The sequence below is a fragment of the Geotrypetes seraphini genome, chromosome 4 (assembly GCF_902459505.1).
Source record: "Geotrypetes seraphini chromosome 4, aGeoSer1.1, whole genome shotgun sequence".
Classification (NCBI taxonomy): Eukaryota; Metazoa; Chordata; class Amphibia; order Gymnophiona; family Dermophiidae; genus Geotrypetes; species Geotrypetes seraphini.
In genome coordinates, this window is record NC_047087.1 from 106091592 (window position 1) to 106115677 (window position 24086).

The following is a 24086-nucleotide window of genomic DNA, read 5'->3' on the forward strand; positions in this document are numbered from 1 at the left end:
TTGGACTTCAGCAAAGCATTCGATAGCATACCACACCGCAGGTTGTTGAGCAAGATGAGCTCTATAGGATTGGGAGACACATTGACAGCATGGGTTGGGGACTGGCTTGGGGGTAGGCTTCAGAGGATGGTGGTGAACGGCACCCCCTCCGAAATGACGGAAGTGATCAGTGGAGTGCTGCAGGGCTCGGTCTTGGGCCCGATCCTTTTCAACATCTTCATAAGGGACTTGTCCGAGGGGCTTCGAGGTAAAATAATGCTATTCGCCGATGACGCAAAACTATGCAATGTAATAGGCAAGAACACAACAGACAAAAAAACAGTGCCTGTCGATAACTCAATGCCTGACAGTATGGTGCACGACCTACTCCTACTGGAGCGCTGGTCCAGGTCCTGGCAACTAAGTTTCAATACCGAAAAATGTAAAGTCATGCACCTTGGCAGCCAAAATCTATGCAAGACTTACACCCTTAATGGTGAGATTCTAGCGAGGACTGTAGCAGAACGTGACTTAGGGGTGATCATCAGTGAGGACATGAAGACTGCCAAGCAAGTGGAGAAAGCTTCATCTAAGGCAAGACAAATCATAGGTTGTATACGTAGGAGTTTCGTCAGCCGTAAGCCCAAAGTCATTATGCCTTTGTATAGATCCATGGTGAGACCCCATCTGGAATACTGTGTACAATTCTGGAGGCCGCATTACCGCAAAGATGTGCTGAGACGGTTAAGCGAATGGTCTTGACTCAAGGATCTCCCGTATGAGGAATGGCTGAATAAATTGCAGCTGTACTCACTTGAGGAACGCAGAGAAAGGGGTGACATGATCGAGACGTTCAAATATCTCATGGGCCGTATTGAGGTGGAAGAGGATATCTTCTTTTTCAAGGGCCCCACGGCAAAAAGAGGGCATCCATGGAAAATCAGGGACGGGAAACTACACGGTGACACCAGGAAATACTTCTTCACCGAAAGGGTGGTTGATCGCTGGAATAATCTTCCGCTACAGTTAATTGAGGCCAGCAGCGTGCCTGATTTTAAGACAAAATGGGATCGTCACGTGGGATCTCTTCACAGGGAAAGGTAGGGGAGGGTTATTGCGGTGGGCAGACTTGATGGGCCGTGGCCCTTATCTGCCGTCTGTTTCTATGTTTCTATGAACCTTTGTCTAATGAGACTCTTAAGGATGTGAAGTTGAAAACAGTATTTCTTGTAGCCATAGCTTCACCCCAGAGGGTTTTCTGCCGTGCAGGACTTGTCCTACAGGGAATTCTTTTTTCTGTATTACAGATTCTGGTGTATCAGTTCAGACAATACCATAGTTTCTTCCTAAGGTAGTATCAACCTTTCATATCAACCAGTGTCTCTTCCTTACTGCTATCCGGGAGGAAGACGGGAGAGGGCACGCCTCTCTTCACTGCATTTCCTAGATGTGTGTAGCAGGCTTCTACACTATCTACAGCTTGCTAACGATTTTCGACGTTCAGATTCCCTCTTTGTGGTATTCGCGGGATGCAACCAAGGTATGACAGCGTCCAAACCTTCTATCGCTTGATGGCTCAAGGAGACCAGGGCGTCCGCTTACTTGATGTCAGGTAAGCAGTTGCCAGAAGAGCTTTATGTCCATTCAACTAGAGCGATGGCTACTTCCTGGGCTGAGTCCAGAGGTTTTTCCTTGGAGGAGATTTGTCATGTGGCTACTTGGTCTTCTAAGAATATAAGAACATAAGCAATGCCTCCGCTGGGTCAGACCTGAGGTCCATCGTGCCCAGCAGTCCGCTCACGCGGCGGCCCAACAGGTCCTGCATTTCCAGTTGGATGTGGCAGCGCGTGCGGAGACTGCTCTTGGTGCTTCGGTCATTGCGGAGGTGGCGTTCACGTCACATCCAGATTGAGGATTGCATTGCTACATCCCATTGGTCTCTGGATTCATCTGCTGTTGCTAAGGAAAGAAAAAAAAAATTTAACCTGTTAATGTTCTTTCCTTTAGACGCAGCAGATGAATCCAGAGCTCCACCCTTTCTGGATATTGGTTGTAGGTTTATCTTTTGCAACTTTCAGAAGTTTTGTTGTTATTGTTATGGGAAGGAAGTTTTTTACATGCTAAGCATATTGATGGTTCCGGATGCTAGGGCAAGCAGCAATACTGAAGATATAGGAAGAGTGCCAGCCAATAGGGCCACCTGTTAATCAGTTTCCCTATCTCCACCTGCTGGTAGATGTGGGCTAACCCATTGGTCTCTGGATTCATCTGCTGCATCTAAAGGAAAGAAAACGGGTAAGAACATAATTTTTCCATATATAACTCAGTATCGTTAGAACAGTGGTCTCAAACTCAAACCCTCAGTGGGGCCACATTTTGGATTTGTAGGTACTTGGAGAGCTGTAGAAAAAATAGTTAATGTCTTATTAAAGAAATGACAACTTTGCATGAGGTAAAAACTCTTTATAGTTTATAAATCTTTCCTTTAACAGTTAAAGGAAAGATTTCTAAACTATAAAGAGTTTTACCTTATGCAAAATTGCCATTAACTATTTTTTCTGTGGCCTCCAAGTACCCTATTTTTTCTGCAGCCCTCACATTTAAAGTTTAATATCTTTCCTTTCTCAAAACTGACACATTTCAATCACTATATTGAAAATAAAATCATTTTCCCTACCTTTGTTGGCTGGTGACTTTATTTTTCTGTGCTTTTAACTATGTTTCCAGGGCCTTCTTGTCCTTTGACTGTTTTTCTCTCCGTTTTTACTTTCTGCCTTGCATCCATCTTTGGCATTAACTTAATATTCAATTTTTCTGCTTTCTTTTCAAAATCTACATTTCCATGTCTTACCTTCCCTTCTATCTCTCTCTTCTTCCGTCCCTATTTCCATGGTCTGACATCTCTTTCTTTCCTTTCTCTCCCTCCCTCCTTCCTTCCTTCCTTTCCCCTGGTCTGGCATCTGTCTCCTTCCCTCCCCCAACTTTTTATTTCTTTCACCCTTCCCCCTTCTTTCTTTCTCTCTCTCTCTCCTTGCCCCCTTTCTTTCTATATGTCTGTCTTTCTCTCTCTGTGCCCCCTTTCTTTCTTTTCTTCTTTCTCCATGCCCACCCTTTCTTTCTGTCTGTGTCCCATCTCCCTTCTTTCTTTCTGTCTCCCTGCCCCCCCGCTTTCTTTCTTTATGTCTCCCTGCCCTCCCCCAAGCCACCACCATTGGGGAACAGGCCGTTACCGCCATAATTGGGGAACAGGCCAGCGCCGAGGTCTTAGCTCTCCCTGCTTATCTTCCCCAGCGCAGGGCCGACCAATTCTCGCCACCCAACATCAATTCTAACGTCAGAGAGGAAGTTCCGGGCCAGCCGCGAGCCATTTGCCGACATTCCCTCCAGAGAGACTTCTGCAAGTCCATTTACAGCAGTCGCGGTCTGTACTCGATTGTCCTCTCCACAATCAGAAAACTTCTGAAATGGAGAGGACAGATCACGGGCTGCAAAATAGTCCTGGGGGGGCCGCTTGTTTGAGACCGCTGCGTTAGAACATGGTAACAAATGTTTCCATTATATACTTGCTCTAATAGTGTGAAGCACTCTACTTTCAATATTACTGAGCCAAGATGACAGATACTTCAATGGTGCAAAGTGACCAGCACAGTAGATGGCAGTAAATCAAGACAATCACTTATCTGAATGCTGGATGCTGTCACATGATGATTCCAGTGGTTTCAGCATTTCCAAAAAGCAAACGCACTGCTCCAAACTGTGCAATTATCTTGATTGATCTCCAAGCACAAATGCTCAGCTATAGTGCTTGACTATAGTGCAAAGGTGCCAAAAGTGCCATAAAGTAGTGTCCAGAAAGTGAAAAAGGAGAAAAAACAAAACTCTCTCAAAATCCAAAAATAAAATGTAAACGCTGCAGTCTTATTCAAATTAACCACTCCTCAAGGAGTGTAATTATCAAGGAGTGAGGAGTGGTTAATTTGAATGAGATTGCGGCATTTACATTTTATGTTTAGATTTTGAGAGGGGTTTGTTTTTTTCCTTTTTCACTTTTTGGACACTACTTTATGGCACTTTTGCACTATAGTCACTCACCATAGCTGAGCATTTGTGCTTGGAGATCAGTCGAGATAATTGCACAGTTTGGAGCAGTGCGTTTGCTTTTTGGAATTCTGAAACCATTGGAATCATGTGACAGCATCCAACATTCAGATAAATGATTATCTTGATTTACTGCCATCTACTTGTCTGGTTATTTTGCTTCGGGGAACCCTGCCGGCTCAGCTGATCGGGGATAACATCCCTTGCCACAATCAGCTTATGGCTGCTGCAGGCTAGCTTTAGGATCCCACGGTGACATAGGCGGCTGAAATGTAGGCCAGGGTTTTCAAAGCCTACATTTCAGCTGCTTATCTTGCCATGAATTGCGACTAAGTAGCCGCTTTAGCCCACCAGTGTTGGCCATGCCTATTTTGGCTTTCTCCAGCCTAAAGCAGCTACCTAGCTATGATTCCAGCCGCCTTTTATTTAGGTGTCAGTAGGTACTTCAACACTGCTGGGGTTTTTTTGCCATTTCTAATGGCATTTTTCAATTAACTTACACATCGGCAGGGCATCTACCGACGCCTGCGTTTAGACGCTGGTTATAGAATTTCCCTGTTTATGCATTAGGACAAAGATGTCGAAGATCTGCTTCATTATTCTCATTAGTATTTCCATCAGTCAAGGGTGTTCAATCAATAACTTTGGTTGCTCATTCTATCTCTTTTATTTTTACTGCTCTGTGGAATGACTTACCATTACAATTAAGAAAATGCGAGTCTTACTCAATATTTCATAAGCAGTTACAAACTTATTTGTTTAAAATTCAATTTGATTTGTTGTTGGCTAATCTAAAATTTATTGTAAGCTGTGTTGTGCTCCAAGAAAAATATGGATAATGTGGTATATAAAAGGAAAGATTAGATCAGATTACTATTTTTCTTCCTAGTTAGTTTCATGGTTTCAATACCTTTGCAATCATAAGAACAAAAGAATTACCGCTGCTGTGCCAGACCAGCGGTGCATCGTGCCCAGCAGTCCACTCATGCAGCGGCCCTTAGGTCAAAGACCAGTGCCCTAACTGAGATTAGCCTTACCTGCATACGTTCTGGTTTAGCAGGAACTTGTCCAGCTTAGTCTTGAAACCCTGGAGAGTGTTTTCCCCTACAACAGACCCCGGAAGAGTGTTCCAGCTCTCCACCACTCTGGGTGAAGAAGAACTTCCTTACGTTTGTACGGAATCTATCCCCTTTTAACTTTAGAGAGTGCCCTCCCATTCTCTCTACCTTGGAGAGGGTGAACAAGCTGTCTTTATCGGTGTCAGGTCAAAAGTGCGCCAGGACAAAGGCGCGCGCAGACAACTGAGCGCAACTCAGAGGTGTGCGCCAAAGAAAATGACTGTTTTAAAGGGCTCCGACGGTGGTTGTGGGGGAAACCCCCCCCCCCCCACTTTACTTTATACAGATCACGCCGTGTTGTGGGGGATTTGGGGGTTTGTAACCCCCCACATATTACTGAAAACTTCACTTTTTCCCTAAAAAACAGGGAAACAGTTAAGTTTCCAGTATAATGAGGGCGGTTACAACCCCCCAAACCCCTCACAACGCCGCCGCGATCTGTATTAAGTAAACAAAACCCCCCACCGGAGCCCCTAAAAACACTCTTTTTCTTCGGTGCGCGCTTCCGACTTGCGCTCAGTTGTCGGCGTGCACCTTTGTCTTCGGCGGTTTTGTCTATGAACCGTCTATATCTACTAAGACTATTCCCTTCATTATCCTGAATGCTTCAATTATGTCCCCTCTCAGTCTCCTCTTTTCAAGGAAGAAGAGGCCCAATTTCTCTAATCTCTCACTGTACGGCCTTCATGTCTTTGTGTATGCAAAAAAAAAAAAAAGCCCAAAATGGAGGCAAACATGATGTTACTGATTGAAAGTAAACATAAAACCATAATGCTTCTTGTGTTTTCATGTAATTGCTGCTGTTCTAATGTATGTTTAGCACTTATTTTTATAATGTTTGAACCTTTCAGTTTTACTGAAAAAAACCCACTTAATAGCCTGAATCATATCTCAAGCTTTTCTGCCAGTGAGATTCTACTTTTCCTTCAAAAAATGAATGAGCAAAATAGGAATTGATCTATCAGCAGTTGATTAGGCTAGAGCTGGGCAATAGGAGTTACTCTAACCTTCATTTGTATTAGTTTCTAAGATAAGTACAGAATTACCTACCACTCCTCTAAAATTATAATCCAAACACAGAATGATTTATCTTTTCAGTAGGTTTATCATAAAAAAAAGAAAATGTTAAAATAATTGTTGTGTTACATATCAGTGATGACTGGCTCATTTGCCAGTTGTTCATTAAAACAACTAATGTGAATGTATTTTAACTTTCTGTATTACAGGTACAGTGTTGATGCTGAAAGGAGCAGTGCTTACATTTTCTTGTTTGGATTGCCTGGGAAATATAATACACCCACCATATGAAGTTTGGAGGGACCCAAACAGTACTGATGAAAATGAGAAAAGAAAAAGAAAACTGGTCACATTTTCACCTTCTTCCTCTCAGGATATGGGAGACCATCAATTTGCAGTCATCTGCTCAGAAAAACAAGCCAAAGTATTCTCTATGCCTTCTCAGACATGTCTTTATGTGCACAACATTACAGAAACATCATTCATACTACGGGCAGATGTAGTGACTATGTGTACTAGTGTCTGCCTGGCATGTTTTTGTGCCAATGGGCATATTATGACAATGAGGTATTCTCCTTTGTAATCATTTGAAAAGATAGTAAACAAAATTCTAAAGATTTTATGGATTTTAAATAGTATACGATATAGAAACACTAGCAATCTAATATTTTAGTGTTGGTTAATGTATATTCTGTCCGTTAATTTGAAAACTAAAAAGTGGCTGTAAATACTGTATAAAGTTACTGTTCATGAGTTTAAAAATCGTTATAATTAAAATTGAAAAGTGATTACCTTGCATTTATAGTGTTTAAAAGTAACTACATCATGTTAATTTGCATAAATATAAAGCAACCAACCTAAGCCCTCTTTGATAATCACCTTATTTGTAAAACCTAAAAATCCATTTTTATGCTTTCCATCATTCCATATATTGGAAGGGATTATATAAGAGGGATTAATATCCATCGATTGATCCATATGCACAATAACTCTTAATTTTTATTTTATTTTTTTTTAAAGAAATTCAACAAATTGGCATGCATTAAGGAAATGTGAATATCTCAGATGAGTTGAAAATCATATAACCCCCTCCTCAGACTGAGGTAAAAGGTATCCCTCTTGAAATAAGATTTGTTTTGTAGTCGTGCACACTGAGGGTTAAATTGATACCTTTCCCCAGGAGAAGGGGTGAATTATATAAACAAAATAATAATATATAATAATATGGTATAACCTTGAAATAAAAATAGTTATTAAACATATAATAAAAAAAATATAAAGAAGCACTAAGGATTCAGAATTTAAATTAGAAATAATATTTAATAAACAAATGCTGTAAAGCAAATCTAAACAAAGAGATTCTACTTCCCCTCTGTAAAGTTCTTCTTTTTCCTCAGATTCGGGTATTTGAGGCTTTATGTTCTTGCTATGTAGGGGTACCACGTAGGCGCGCTGTTGCTAGCAGAATCTCTTGCTAGCAGACTCTCTCTTGCTGGAACCAACCTACTATTCTGACTTAAACAAACCAATAAGGGAAAACCCTATCCTAATCTAATAACTCCCAAATTTCCTAAATATACTTTCTAAGTTAGGAAAAAAATAGATAATTGATATTCCCTATACTTTTCTCTCCCCAGAATTTCCTTTTTCTAAAATCATTCAAATTTCCTATATCTCAAATCACTCCTATATCTCAAATCACTCAGATTCTCTTTAAACTTTACAACAGATATTCTCAGGAAAAGGTTCCCAAAACAGTTTACCAATTTTCTTTTATCAATATTCTCTTATAACATTCCACAGGAATCTGTCACAGGATCTCTCATAAAAATCTCCTCCAAAAATCAGCACCACAGAAGTCACTCAAAGATCCTCTCAAACATTTCCCAGAAGAGTCTCACAGAAGAGCAGACTGAAACTTTCCTCAAAAAATCAGCACAATAAATTTCTCACTTATAGAATCTCTCAAACACTTCTCAGAAGATTCTCACAGAATATCAGACTGAAACTTTATTCAGAACTCAGCACCATATATTTCTTAGTCAGGGAATCTCTCTCACATTTCCCAGAAGATTCTCGCAGAAGAGCACAAAAATTATCTTCAGACTCTCAAACATTACCAGCATCAATAACAAACTTCAGACGTTATCCAGAATTTCACAATCCTTCACAAATTCAAATAAAAACCACCATAATTACCTTATCACTAGTCACAGAAACAAAAACACCTCCACACAGATCCAAGTCACCCTCCCAACTGTCAAATCTGACAGTTAGAATGTTCAAGCAGCTGATGCTGATCTCTGCACTAGGACAGCAGACCTGTGCAAGAAATTAGCAACAGAAAACCTCAAAACTGCTCCAATACAAACAATACACAAACCATACTTCTCAAAATAAAAAACACATATATTTCCTTCCAGATCCTCTCTGCTTCATTAAACCCTTTAAAAACTTATTTAAACCCTGTTTTTCACACTCAAGTAACTATTAAACTTTTAACCCTGGTTACAATCAGTGATTTCAGTGAACAAAGTAAAAATAAAAAAAATTCCCTTTTTTTGTTTTGGAAAGCTGTTAGAATGTGAATACTGCTCCAATATAGTACTTTACCACAGCCCAAAATAGATAGACAGAGATAATATATACATCCTCACCCCCAAAACACATACTTACATGTACCAAAGTGACTTAAGGAAAAAACTGAAGCATCTGGTAACAAATGGCTCCAGAAGGCATCTTCAAAGGCATATCTTCCACTTCTAAAATCACAGATATGCTTAGCCCCACACAAATACACAATCCACACACTCTTGTACATACATATCCACAATCCTCCCATGCATACATTTTTCCTAGACAAGTTTGTTCTCTTCATCAGAATCCCTCCACCACACATTCACTCCTACATCCACTTTCTCTTTGACTCCATATTAGAAAAGATTCCTGAATCCATGCCTCTGCATATTTTCCCTACTTGATTTTCCTATACAAAATACAGCTAAAAAAAATAATATTGTTCATCAGTAATTTATAAGTAGGATAGCAGGCACAGATAGATTGAATCGATTGCTTTGAAATAGACCTTAGTAAAAAAGCATATTTAAATGCAAATGTAACTTTTTGTCAGCTTTCATGAAGAATAGCCTAAAATTCTTTATAGCATCTTAACAGGTATATAATAAGATAGTACCATAAAGTTCAAATAATGGAAAAATAAAAGTAAGGCGGCATTAAGTGAACTGGAAGGGCAAAAATTTCATTTTCCGAGGACAAGCAGACATAATGTTCTCACAAGTGAGTGACATCATCCATGGAACCCAGTACAGACACTGCTAAATACATTGTCACCTTGAATATTTAAGGCAGTCCCCATACTATATGCATGCTAGTGCCTTCCTGCCTGATGTCAGCTAGTAGGACCATCAGTTCTAAATTTTCCACAGAGCTGAGAAGCTCTATCTTTGGTATCTCCTCGGCATATCAAACGTTGAAGCCTTTTTTGTGCCTTTTATTATTTTACTGCTCTTCATAATTCTTCATTTTATCGTCTTCCAATGTTTTCATCAAGTTTGGTTAAGTTCTGTCAATTTTTTTATTTTGGGCCTTTGAGCCTTTTCGTGGCCTTATTTCAACCGAGGGAGTGTTGACATTTTTCGATCTACTTTTCACTTGAACTCCCTGGACCATCAAGGCTTTTCACTTCACGTCAGCCATTTTTTCCTTCATGCGTCCACGATTAGTGAACATCATGACATTCATTGTGAACTTTGTTGAGGTCACTCAAAGCCAGACAAATTTTTCAGTACAGAATTGACATCCAGCATGGTGGGAGATTCGGGGCCCAATAATCAATTGGTATCGACACTGCATGCAACTGATACTGCAAAGTGAGCATCAAACATTAGACACTCTGCAGAGACAAGACTTGACATCATCTTCGTCCATGCCTCACTCATGAGATCCCTCTGTCAGTCCAGGGAGCTCCTAAAAAGATAAACACAATGTATAGAATACAAAAGTGTCCAGGGTGTTAGAGAACACAACTTCAACATCATTCTCTGGTTGTGGAATCTGCATTAAAACATTCATGCAGTTCAAGATCTTATGCTTTTGCTCCTCCAGGAAGGGAAGCAAGGACATTAAACTCTGGTAAATGCATTTTTCAATCATCTACGCTAACAAATAGAATCCCAGGTTACTAGTTCTATTCCTCTATTTAAAGTCCTTACTTAAACAACTTCCAGCTTTTGAGAATTCCTCCCTCAAGAGAAACTAAAGGAGTTTCAACAATTATTTAAGAACTTACTCACTATGAGAAAGTGTCTCAGTAGAGGCATTTGATACATCAGATGTTTCTTCTCATATATCTGCAGTGGCAGTAGCAATGCACTATTTGTGTTGGCTCAGAGTCTGTGATCTTCAGTGCAAAAACACCTTTCTGATATTCCTTGCAAGATTGATGATATGTTTGGAGATGAGATTGAGGAGATGACTGATTGAATTTTTAAAAAACCCATACAATGTAAACTTTGTCTAAACCTCGGACCTCTATATTTTATCATCTCATTGAAGGTATTCTGTCACATCCAGACATTCATACAATTATAATACTAAATACTGTTACAATCAGCCATCTTCATCTAGATCTTCTAATCAAAACTCCCACACAAAGTAACAAAATACTCAGAAGGCACCAGTTCAGAGTCAGACTCCTTTCTAGAAAGCATTGCCACCATCCCCCTATCTCTGCCTCCCAATCTTCATATTGGAAGTAGACTACTCTTTTTTTTCACCAACTCTTTTTTTCACCAGTGGGTGCTTCGAGTCATCTCTCAGGTCTATGCCATATATTAGATCAACAGAGGGCACTTTCCTGGGGTGGGTAGCCATAAGGGGCCACTGCTCAAGGTGGGAGTGCTTTGGAAAGGAGCCGCTGCTGTGAAAGGAGTGGCCAGAAGAGACTCCCTTATGTGTATCCTGGCTGAATATGGCTGGACCCCATAAATTCTGATAGCCAGCACATCCAGTCAGATTTGGATATTAAATGCTGCTGCCTGTCATGGCCCAGCATTTAATATCCAGATCTAATTTAGCTGGAAACGGTCAGTGCTTAAAAAATGCTGATTGCCACTGGCTGAATATTGACTTGTATAAGAGCAATTCAATAAACTAGGCATTCACAGTTTATGCATGTAAATTGTTTAGAATAATGGAATATTACTGGTCATATGATGCTAGGGTAAGATGAAGGACATATAATTGGGCAGACTGAACTTGCAGGAGTTTGGGTGGAGAAAATGAGATGATGTCGTGCTGCAGAGGGGGAAGTAAATTACAGACACAGAATATGGTAGGTGCTATTGAAGTGGGTGTTGCTGACACATAATAGTGAAATTCATAAGCTGGATTACTTAGAGAATTGATCTAGGAAGGGGAATATTAGGTTAGTGAGCTTATCTAAGAGTCCAAAGCAGGCCACGTAGTAAAGAATGTGGAGGATTTATTAAAGGAAATATTCCAGCAGGCTCCATTAGCGGCAGACATGGTGGTTGAAAGAGCACATAGAGTGCTGAAGAGAGCTCTGAGGCCATGAGACAGAGCATGCCAATACGTCCAAAATCATAAATTTTTGGCACAAAGAGCTGATCTTGGCATTAGCTCAAAAGGATGGAAAATTGGAGTACAAAGGCAATACAATTGTAATATTCCTTGATTTCAATCCAGAGATGGACTGATAGAGACAGCTGTACAAGGAAATCAAGAAATGTGTATGCAATATAGTTTGCCATGTTGTACCTAGCAAGACTGAGAATCTCCTATAAAGATGAAACTATACATTTTGCAGGAAATGAAGAAATTCTTGCAATTATCCTTCCTGGAGGATCCTCTTTTTTTTTTTCCAGAGTAACATAAGAACATAAATATTGCCATACAGGGACAAACTGAAGGTTCATCAAGCCCAGTATCCTGTTTCCAACAGTGGCCAATTCAGCTCCCAAAGAAATATGCAGGAGGGTAGCCCCAGAAAAGAGTCAGACAAGAATTGCAGGTATGCTGCAGAAAATATTGGATGTGTGACAACCAATGACAGGGAAGAAAACAAAAAAAAAAATTAAAAAGTGAAGTCCAGAAAGGGCCTCAGCAAGCTGCATCTCTTTGCAGTGATGGAACTCAGGGAAACTTAGCCACAGCAGAATCTGGATAATTGTCAGCTAATGAGGTTTCTGCTTAGCAGGGAACTTGGACACGAGTCTGGAGAACAAGGCAAAGTGACTACAGGAAAGGTTTGATGATTTGAGAGCCGAGGTATCTGGTAGTTGAGCCTCAGTGACAGAGATGTATAAGGTCTAATGAATGTAAAGGTGTTTTACAAATGTAAAGGTGTTTCCCTCCCTTGGGGGAGGGAAACACATAACATTAGAGGTCTGCATACCTATAAGGAGAGGTGCAAAGTGTTAAATTAGTTGAAGAGAATGGTGGCAGAGATGTGTTTTGTAAAAGAAAGACATTTATTTGCTGCTGACAAGGAAGATAAAAGAAGGGTTGGTGACAAATGATTTCATTCATATGGGAAGAGAAACATTGTGGAAGCAGCTATATAGATCCATAGAAATGCTCACCTCAGAGTCTTGATATCTTTATGTGACTGGCAGAGAAAAGAGAGAGTAGCCTTGAAGAAAGATGTCATAGATCAGATGCTGCTTAGTGAATATGTATGCTCCAAACAAGGAACAGCTCTTCTTTTTGCAGCAGAGTCTACGGAAGGTCACCTAGTGAACATTGTGCCTGCTTGTGGTTGAAGGGAACTTTAATATGGTAGTTAATGAGGCTGTAGATAGATTGGTTAGGAAAAATGGGATAATGGAGGAATTTTCTCTGTTAGACATTTACAGAATCAAAAATGAGGTAGAAAATAATTGCACATTTCTCCCAAACTAATAATAGTTACTCTCACATGGATTATGTTAATTATTTTTAATAAGCCTGGAGATGACTGGGTATGTACTGTACTGTAGTAGCTTGAATAATACATGGTCCAACCATACCTCAGTGGTAGTTGATTTAAAGGAAGGGAAGACTTTGAGAATATATAATTTAACCCTGACAGATAACATCATCTCAAAATCAAAATGTTTTAGATAGAGAACTCAGCCTTTTACAAATTTAAATCTTTGAAATCCAGCTGTGATCCCTGCTTGCAAGCTGACTTTAGATTCAATTTCATAATAAAAATTTTTGGATATTTGGTTTTGAGATTTATAAATTGTATTATTGCAGAGCTGACATTGGATTAATTTTGCAAATCCCCATGAGGAAACATGTAACAGATGCATGCTGGGGAATTATTCAGTGGGGTCTAGTCACTAAAGACTTGCATTTGTAAAGGGTGGAGCCATTCATATAGACTGGTGGTCTCAAACTCAAACCCTTTGCAGGGCCACATTTTGGATTTGTAGGTACTTGGAGGGCCTCAGAAAAAATAGTTAATGCCTTATTAAAGAAATGACAATTTTGCATGAGGTAAAACTCTATATAGTTTATAAATCTTTCTTTTTGGCTAAGTCTTAATAATAATATTATAATTTATAGCTAAAGAGACATATGATGAAGAAATTGTTTTATTTTACTTTTGTGATTATGATAAACATGCCGAGGACATCAAAATAGTACCTGGCAGGCTGCATGTGGCCCCTAAGCCGTGAGTTTGAGACCACTGATATAGACCATTTTGATTTTGAGAAGTGATATTATGGAACACCACAAAATCTGTTGGAGGCTTGGAGATAAGTAATATTCTATTTTTGAACATACATTTATGTCATCTCATTTAGAGAAAAAACAGACTTATGATCACCTTATTAGATTTTGTGTGATAGTAGAAAATTGGAAGTCTCTTTCTCTAAATTATCAAATGACAAAAATGTATGATCAAAAAAATCTGAAAATATTGTTTATCTTCAAGCATCCGACAGATTGTGTGCTATTCCATAATACCACTTTTCAAAATCAAAATGGTCTATGTAGATGAATGGCTCCACCCTTTACAAATGTAAGTCTTTAGTGACTAGTTTCCAAGGATCTGTGTTTCACTCAACAAGCTTCCTCAGGGGGATTTGCAAAATTAATCCAGTGTCAGCTTTGCAATGATAAAATTTTTATCCCAGGACAAGCAGGCAGCATATTCTCATATGTGGGTGGCGTCATCTACGGAGCCTGGATGCGGACAGCTTCACAAGCAGACTTGCTTGTAGAACTTCAGAAAGTTCACGAGTGCCTTCCCGCCCAGCGCAGTCTCTCCTCAATTCTCAGTTTTCCACAGAGCCGAGAAATCCTATTTTGACGCTCTGCACTAGACTCAGTTCTACCTCGTACCTTCTCTCATCGCAGCTCGTGTTTTATTTCTTTCAGGGTCACTGTGTATTTCTTGCACATTTTATTTATTTATTTATTTTTTTAAAAGACTTACTTTATTTTTCTTTCAGTCACGGCGGGGCGTGCCTCGCATCCTCAGCTGGCGGGTTTTGACTTAGCTGTGGCTATTTTCCTGTTTATGTCCCGGCCAGTTACAGGCTTCAAGAAGTGTAGCTGTTGCCAGTGCGCGATCTCCCTCACTGGCCCACATCGGTGGTGTATGCAGTGTTTGGGGCCTGACCATTGTCCAGAGTCGTGTGCCTGCTGCGCTACCCTTCAACCTCATGCCCGCAAGCGTCATTGAGTTCAGGTGGAAAATCTCTTCAGAGGTATGGATCCACTTGTCCCGGTCTCGACTTCAACCTTGAATCTGGTCAAACTTACAGGAGTTCCGCCTTCTGTCTCGACCTCGGCTTAAACTTTAATCAAGCCATCCTCGTTCGGCGGGTCCTCGTCCTTGAGCATTTCTTATTTCAAGCATTTGGTTGACATACTGCCTGAATATTTTAAATATATTCCTCAACATCGTCTTCCAGGGTTTCAGCAGACGATCACCACTCTGACTCAACTCCACATGCATCTCCTTCAATCTTTCTATGATGCATTTGAGCTTTCCTCGAGGGTCACTGCCTTTTCAGTAGCAATATGAAGGCTTGCCTGGCTCCGCACTATTGATTTGGACCCTAATCTTCAAGATCGTCTGGCCAACATTCCTTGTCAAGGCAATGAATTGTTTGATGACTCCATCAAGGCAGCTACTAAACCATTGTCTGAACATGAGAAATCATTTGCTTCCATAACTCGTCCTAAGCCTTCTTCTAAAGGCTTCAGACCTCTTCCATCTTACCAGAGGTGTTTTCCCCGAGAGCAGCTCCTTATATAAGAGCACCTCCTAAGAAACAACCACAACAGCAACAGAGGCAGCAGAAACCTCAGACTCCTGGTGTGCCTAAGGCCTCTCAGCCTTTTTGACCATCTAATACAGAGCATAACCTCCATCGTTCTGCCTCTGTCCTCTCCCCTTCCCATTGGAGGTCATATCCATCATTTTTACCACTGCTGGGAGATCATTACATCAGATCTCTAGGTGCTGTCCATCATCAGCTAAAGATACTCTCTTCATTTCATCCAGGTTCCTCCAGATCTGCCTCCAAAAGAGTATCCTTCCAATCATCCCAGACCACCCTTCTTCTTCAGGAAGCTCAAGCTCTGCATGTCTCCGTGCCATCGAGGAAGTTACCTTGGAACAGCAGAGCAGGGGGTTTTACTTCCAAGTTCCGAAGAAGATGGGCGATCTGCGATCTATTTTGGACCTCAGAGCCCTCAACAAATTTCTTGTCAGAGAGTAATTTTGGATGCTGTCTCTAGCATCTCTATACCCCCTTCTAGATCAGAATGATTAGTTATGTTCTCTAGATCTCAAAGAGGCTTACACTCACATTATCATTCATCTAGCCTCTCGATAATTCCTCAGATTTCGGGTGGGGAATCTGCATTTTCAGTTCAGAATGCTACCTTTTGGTCTGGCTTCATTTCCAAGAGTGTTCACCAAGTGCCTAGTTGTAGTGGCAGCAGCTTTGCAGAACCATGGCCTCCAGGTGTTCCCGTACCTGGACGACTGGCTCATCAAGGATTCAACATCTCAAGGGGTTATTGTAGCGACCCAACGGACTACGTGGTTCCTACAAAGCTTGGGATTCGAAATCAACTTTCCCAAATCCCAGCTACAGCCCGCTCAAACTTTGAAGTTCATCGGAGCTGTTCAAGACACTGTCTGACTCAGAGCATTCCTTCCTCAACAACGTCAGGATGTTCTCATTCATCTCTGCCACAAGATGTCTTCCTTGACTACAATTTCAGAAAAACATGATGGTTCTCCTGGGTCACATGGCTTCTACAGTTCACATGACTCCTTTTACCAGACTTCACCTCAGAATTTCTCAGTGGACCCTGGCATCTCAGTGGGCGCAGGCTTACGACCCACTCTCTCACCACATCAGAGTGACTCCTTTGTTGAGACAGTCTCTCCACTGGTGGATGCTCTCTTCCAATCTCTCCAGAGGTTTTCTGTTTCAAACATCTCCTCATCAGAAGGTCCTCATGACAGATTCTTCGACCTATGCTTGGGGACTCATCTTGTTGGTCTCCGTACTCAAGGACATTGGTCCACCACGGATCGTAAGTGTCACATCAATCTGTTGGAACTCAGAGTGATTTTCAATGCTCTTAAAGCTTTCCAGCATCTTCTTCATGACCAGGTAGTCCTCATTCGGACCAGGTAGTCCTTATTGGATGGACAACCAAGTTGCCATGTACTACGTCAACAATCAGGGAGGAACAGGATCTCTCCCTCTTTGCCAGGAAATTCTACAGGTGTGGGATTGGGCAATCATTCACAACACCTTCTTCAAAGCTGTCTACATTCAAGGAGAGAAAAACTGTGTGGCGGACAAATTGAGTTGTCTTCTACAACCTCACGAATGGACACTCAATTCCTCACCTCTTCATCACATTTTTTCTCAGATAGATCTCTTCGCGTCTCCCCACAACAACAAGCTGCCTCAGTTCTGCTCCAGGATAAACTCTCCTCACCGACTGGAGGCTGATACTTTTTTACTGGAATGAACAAATCAGTTTCTCTATGTGTTCCCTCCATTCCCTTTCATTCTCAAGACACTTTTCAAGCTCAAACAAGAGCATGCCACCATGATTCTGATAGCTCCTCGGTGGCCAGGTAACTCTGGTACTCCCTTCTGCTTTAACTCAGCAGCAGGGAACCACTGCTTCTACCATTTTTTCCCATCTCTACTTACACAGAGTCAGGGGTCTCTACTTCATCCCAACCTGAAGTCTCTACACCTGACAGCTTGGTACCTCTCAACTTAAATACCACTCTACAGTTTTCTCAATCTGTACAGGACATTTTAGAGGCTTCTAGGAAGCCTACCACTAGACAATACTACAATCAGACACGGACTAGATTTTCTGCTTGGTGGACCATTCATCACAAAGAGCCTCAATCTACCTCCTTGTCTTCAGTATTGGATTACCTGTTCCATTTGTCTCAATCAGGCCTTAAATCCACATCCATTCAAGACCATCTCAGTGTAATTGCTGCTTACCATCAGCCTATTGAAGGGAAACCCCTCTGCTCATCCTGTGGTTTCCACCTCTCAAACTGCCTCCAGTGGTTTGGGATCTCAATGTTGTTCTTGCTCAATTGATGAAGCTTCTTTTCGAACCAATGGATTTGGCTCATCTTAAATATCTCACTTGGAAAGTGGTTTTTCTCATTGCTCTCACCTCCGCTTGCAGGGTCAGCAAGCTCCAAGCTTTAGTTGCAGACCCACCTTTCCATCATGACAAGGTGGTCCTCCGTACTCATCCTAAATTCTTACCTAAAGTGATTTCAGAATTTCATCTCAATCAATCCATTGTACTTTCAGTGTTCTTTCCAAAGCCTCATTCTCACCCTGGAGAAACAGCTCTTCATACTCTGGACTGTAAGCATGCTTTGGTTTTCTACTTGCAATGCACTCAACCACAAAAGTCTGCATCTCAACTTTTTGTCTCCTTTGATCCAAACAAGTTGGGACATCCGATTTCCAAGCGCACCATCTCCAACTGGTTAGCTGCTTGCATCTCTTTCTGCTATGCTCAGGCTGGACTGCATCTACAGAGTCGAGTCACAGCCCACAAAGTCAGAGCCATGGTGGCATCAGTGGCTTTCCTCAGATCTACTCCTATTGAGGAATTCTGTGAGCATCAGAGCATTTACCGTGCCATCTCGCACTTGAAACTTGAAAAGCAGGTTTTTAGACTGGACTTGAATACTGCCAGGAGCAGGGCTTGACGTACTGACTCAGGCAGTCTGTTCCAGGCTTATGGTGCAGCAAGTGAGAAAGAACCTAGTCTGGAGTTAGCAGTGAAAGTGTAGGACACAGACAAGAGAGACTTGTGCACTAGAAGTTTCTTAAGTATTTTAGTTTGGGAAGGCTAACTGAAACAAGTTTTAAGAGCTATTCTAAACCTAGGAAAAGAAATATCATTATGAAGAGAATAATGTAACGAGTTCAATAAAGCAGGTGCTACACAATAGAAAGCACATTGCCAAGTGAATGGAATTCAATTAATGACTTTTGAATCATTTACTGTCCTTTGGAATTTCTGGCATAGTTTTTCATTCTTACTTTAGCCAGGGCTTGGCTCTGTTGGCAATTACAGTATCTATTTGGTACACATTTTCCATTTTCTTTTTTCTTTAGGGCTTTACCTTACATTGTATACTGATGATATTCAGATTTTCTTTTCTATAAAGATTTCAGGGCTTTAAACTAGGTAAGTCGGGGGAGGGTACCCATTCACATATTAGTGCAGAAAGGAATTATCCTGATGAGGTGAGTCGAAACTCCGCTTCCATGTCCAAGGTAAATACCCACATTGCAAACAGTTCTTTAGGAGTCACACCGACTCGGGTAGGATACTCCTCACAGGGACTTAGCAAACACAAGATATGGAGGGCCATGTATGTCAATGCACACAGTTTAGGTAACAAAATTCTAGAATTGGAGGCTGAAATAAGGAATGCCGACCTAGATATGGTGGCAATATCTGAAACTTGGTTCACGGACTCACATGGGTGGGATATGGCTATACCGGGCTACAATCTACTTCGTCAGGACAGAGAGGGCAGGTTAGATGGGGGGGTAGCTCTATACATTAAAGAGGACATCAAAACCACCAGGATCACAGATGTCAAGTACACCGGGGAGTCCCTCTTGGTAAACCTGGCAAGAGGCAGAGAAAAATGCCTGTATCTAGGTGTGGTATACAGACCCCCAAGACAACTGGAAGACATGGATGCAGAATTAATTGAAGACATAGAGAATATCACTCTACGAGGAAAAGCTGTACTGCTAGGGGACTTCAATATGCCTGATGCAGACTGGAACTCATTTTCAGCGACAACCAGCGGTAGCAGGAGACTCGTAACCTCCATAAATGGAGCACATCTCAAACAAATGGTAACGGAGCCCACTAGGGCCCAGGCAATCCTCAACCTGGTACTCACCAACGGGGAAAGCGTCTCAGAGGTCTCAATAGGAGATACGCTAGCCTCCAGCGACCACAACATAGTATGGTTCAACCTTAGGAAAGGCTTCCCTAGATCAAACATGAAAACAAAGGTACTCAATTTCCGGGGCACAGACTTCGCACGCATGGGAGATTTCATCCATTGGACGCTGCAGGACCAAGCGGAGACCGATGATGTAGAAGCTCAGTGGTTAACACTGAAATCAACTATACATGAAGCAACTAGCCACTTCATAAAATCAGTAAATAAACGACAAAGAAACAATAAACCCCAATGGTTCACCGCGGAGATCTCGCACCTCATTAAGGAGAAGAAAAAAGCGTTTCTCTCCTACAAGTGCACGGAGAAAAGAGAGGCAAAGGTAGAATATAAGACCAGGTCTACAGCGGTCAAAATGGCAGTTAGGGAGGCAAAACTTCGAGTGGAAGAAATTCTGGCAAAAAACATTAAAAAGGAGGACAAATCCTTCTTCAGGTATATTAGTGACAGAAAAAGGAACACAGGCAGGATAGTATGCCTTAGAAGACCGGACGGAAGTTACGTGGAAGCAGATTCCGATAAAGCCGAACTACTGAATGAATACTTCTGCTCAGTCCTCACCTGTGAGGCACCGGGACACGGTCCGCAGTTGAAGGCAACACAAAGCACAGAAGACCCGTTTCAGAATTTTTAGTTCACACCAGGTGAAGTTTACAGTGAACTGGCAAGACTCAAGGTGAACAAAGCCATGGGACCAGACAATTTGCACCCAAGAGTGCTCAGAGAATTGAGCGATGTCCTGGCAAAACCATTAGCTGAGCTATTCAATCTCTCCCTAAGTAAGGTGAAAGATCCCCTGGACTGGAAATTAGCTAATGTCGTTCCTCTACATAAAAAAGGTTGCAGGGCAGAGGCTGCGAATTATAGACACATCAATAGTGTGCAAACTCATGGAAACACTAATTAAAAGCAAATTGGACATGATCTTGAATGAAGGGAATCTTCGGGATCCCAGTCAGCATGGATTCACCAAGGGTAGGTCCTGCCAATCCAATCTCATCAGCTTCTTTGTCTGGGTAACAAGAAAGTTGGACTTGGGAGAGTCTTTGGACGTCGTGTACCTGGACTTCAGTAAAGCTTTTGACAGTGTCCCACACCACAGGCTGCTAAGCAAGATGGAATCGATGGGGTTAGGAGAGACACTAACTGCATGGGTCAATGATTGGCTGAGTGGCAGACTTCAGAGGGTGGTGGTTAATGGTACCCTCTCTAAAACATCAGAGGTGACCAGTGGAGTGCCGCAGGGCTCGGTCCTGGGTCCACTCATTTTCAACATATTCATAGGGGATCTGACTCAAGAGCTTCAAGGTAAAATAACACTAATCGCCGATGACGCCAAACTATGTAATATAGTAAGTGAGTGAATGCAGATTACAGAATTATATGGCGCAGGACCTGCTTACATTGGAAAGTTGGTCCTCAACCTGGCAGCTAGGCTTCAATGCTAAGAAATGTAAGGTCATTCACCTCGGAAGCGGAAATCCATGCAGGACGTACTTCTTGAACGGAGAAACTTTAACTAGGACTTCAGCAGAACGAGATTTAGGAGTAATAATCAGTTCAGACATGAAAACTGCCAATCAAGTGGAAAAGGCTTCATCTAAGGCAAGGCAGATATTGGGTTGTATCAATAGAAGTTTCGTCAGCTGAAAGCCTGAAGTCATAATGCCATTGTACAGGGCCATGGTGAGACTTCATCTGGAGTACTGTGTGCAATTCTGGAGGCCACATTACAGTAAAGATGTGCGCAGAATTGAATCGGTTCAGCGGACGGCCACCAGGATGATCTCGGGGCTCAAGGGTCTCTCGTATGAAGAGAGACTGAACAAATTGCAGCTCTACACTCTCGAGGAACGTAGGGAGAGGGGAGACATGATCGAAACATTTAAGTACCTCACGGGACGTGTCGAAGTGGAAGATGATATTTTCTTTCTCAATGGACCCTTGGCCACAAGAGGGCACCCGCTCAAACTCAGGGGCGGAAAATTTCATGGCGACACCAGAAAGTATTTCTTCACAGAGAGAGTGGTTGATCATTGGAACAAGCTTCCAGTGCAGGTGATCGAGGCAGACAGCGTGCCAGACTTTAAGAATAAATGGGATACCCATGTGGGATCCCTACGAGGGTCAAGATAAGAAAATTGGGTCATTAGGGCATAGACAGGGGGTGGGTACGCAGAGTGGGCAGACTTGATGGGCTGTAGCCCTTTTCTGCCGTCATCTTCTATGTTTCTATGTTACCTTACATTATGTTTTAAGTTAATTCACACCTGGATGCAAGCTAATAGATGTAAATTGAACATGAGAAGAGCTCAAATTTTGTTGTTATCCAATGATCACTCTAACGATGTACATATTGCTGTTTGACTTACTGATATTAAGATTCCTATCATCTTTAAGCTAAACATTTAGGAGTGGTGTAGATACCTCACTATCAGTGAAAACACAGATTAAAGTCACAATTCAAAAGGTCTTTTTTTTTTAAATTAAGACTGTTAAGAAGATTGAAAAATGTTATAACCCCTGCCAACTTTTAGTGTTTTGGATCAAGGAAGCCCTGGGGCAGAGGAAGGTAGGGCAAGAGTTGTTCATGAGGATATAGAAATGAGACTCTGTAAAGTAAGGACAAAGCAGAAATTACATTATTGCAAGCCTGATGGCTAACTACACTATATGTTAGATGCTGGAGATGGTGGGATTAATGAACTATCCTAAGTTAGTGTGGAGTGGGATTAAGGAACTCCCATTGTAAGTGGTAGGGGATTCTATAGTCCTCTGTTCTTCTTCACCATTCTTACCCATGAGAATGAGACGACTGCATAGAAAGGCAGAGTTGAGAGTTTGGCATTGCTTAAATTGTTTGGATCTTCTATTCTGTGCCAGCTCTATGGAGTTTTGTTGTAAGGCTGGATAAAGCAGGGATAGCAGGCATGTATTATCACATGTGGGTGACATCATCCACAGAGCCTGGTAGACAGTGCTAAAGTGTATTGTCACTTTAAAAAAAATAATTCTTGAGACTGCCTGTACTGCGCATGCATCAGAGCTCACCTGACGCTGGCTCCCTGGACCATCAGTTCAATAAAAAAGCTAAAAATCCAACTAGAGGAGATCGATGGGTTGTGATAATATCTTCTTGCTGTCCCTGGTTAACACCTGTTACAGGTAAGTAACTGTGCTTTATCCTAGGACAAGCAGGCAGCATATTCTCGCATGTGGGACTCCCTAGCTGAAAGTAAAATAAGGAAGGAGGGAAGTTGGCTTCATGTAGAGAATAAATTTTGCAAAACTGCTTGGCTGAATCAGCTTTCTCATCTGGAATTATTCTCTAAGCAGTAGTGAGATGTAAAGGTATGAATTGAGGATCAAGGATGGAGATGTGCTGAGAAGTCACTAAAGTCACCACTGCTCTAACTTTATGTGCTGTGACACAACCTTCTAGTGTCAGTCCAGCCCAAACATAGCAAAAAGAGAGAGTCTGTCAGCCACATGGAGATGGTTCTCTTGGTGACGTGAGCTCCTAGTCTGTTAGGATCAATAAACAAAAACAGCTTAGTGGATTTTCTGTGAAGCTTTATGCAGTTCAAGTAATAAGCAAGAGCGCATTTACAGTCCAGTGTGTGGAGCGTGGCCTCGCCAGGGTGAAAATGCGGTCTTGGAAAGAAGACAGGGAGAACTATAGATTGGTTCAGATGAAAGTCTGAGATAATCTTTGGGAGAAACTTTGGATGAGTGTCAAGAACCACCCTATCATGGGACTGAGACAAGTTCTTGAAGTTCACTGACTCAACATGCAAAGTAATGCAGATTACTACTTTCTAAGTCGATGTTTGAGAGATGAAGACACAAGTGGTTCAAAGGGTGGTTTCATTAGTGTTCAAAACATAACATTAAAATCCTAACCAACTAGAGAAGATTTTATATGAAAAAGAACTTTCATAAATCTAGAGATCAATGGAAAGTGCTAATAGCACCAAGATGAACTCTGACTGAAGTGGTCTTGAGGCCAGCGTTGGAAAGGTATAGGAGATAGTCAAGGACTAATGGGAGAGGACATGTGTCCGGGTGTAGTGATTGCCAGTTGCACCAGAGGGTTAAACGAGTCCATTTGAAATGGTAACAATACTGTGTGAATGGTTTTCTGGAGGCTTTAATGATGGCTGATACTGAAGTGGATAGGGTAACCACTTCTGTTCATTGAGAGAGAGAAACCACATTGTGAAAGTCAAGGAATGGAGATTGGGATGAAGAAGGGACCCCTCATTCTGGGTGATCAAGTCTAGAAAAAGTTGAAGTGTGATGGATTCCCGGACACTGAGTTGAAG

General features: G+C 41.6%; 1 protein-coding gene across 6 annotated transcripts in view; it reads left to right on the forward strand.

The window, feature by feature from the left end:
• Window positions 1-24086, forward strand: part of STXBP5L (syntaxin binding protein 5 like) — an 815959-nt gene that overhangs the window by 712569 nt on the left and 79304 nt on the right. For all 6 annotated transcript variants that reach the window (XR_004539193.1, XM_033941651.1, XM_033941652.1 and 3 more), the window contains one exon: window positions 6422-6779. Coding sequence is in view for 5 of the 6 variants with exons in the window: in XM_033941651.1 (XP_033797542.1) it covers window positions 6422-6779 (358 nt within the window). In the remaining variant the exon portion in view is untranslated. The remainder of the gene's footprint in view (window positions 1-6421; window positions 6780-24086) is intronic.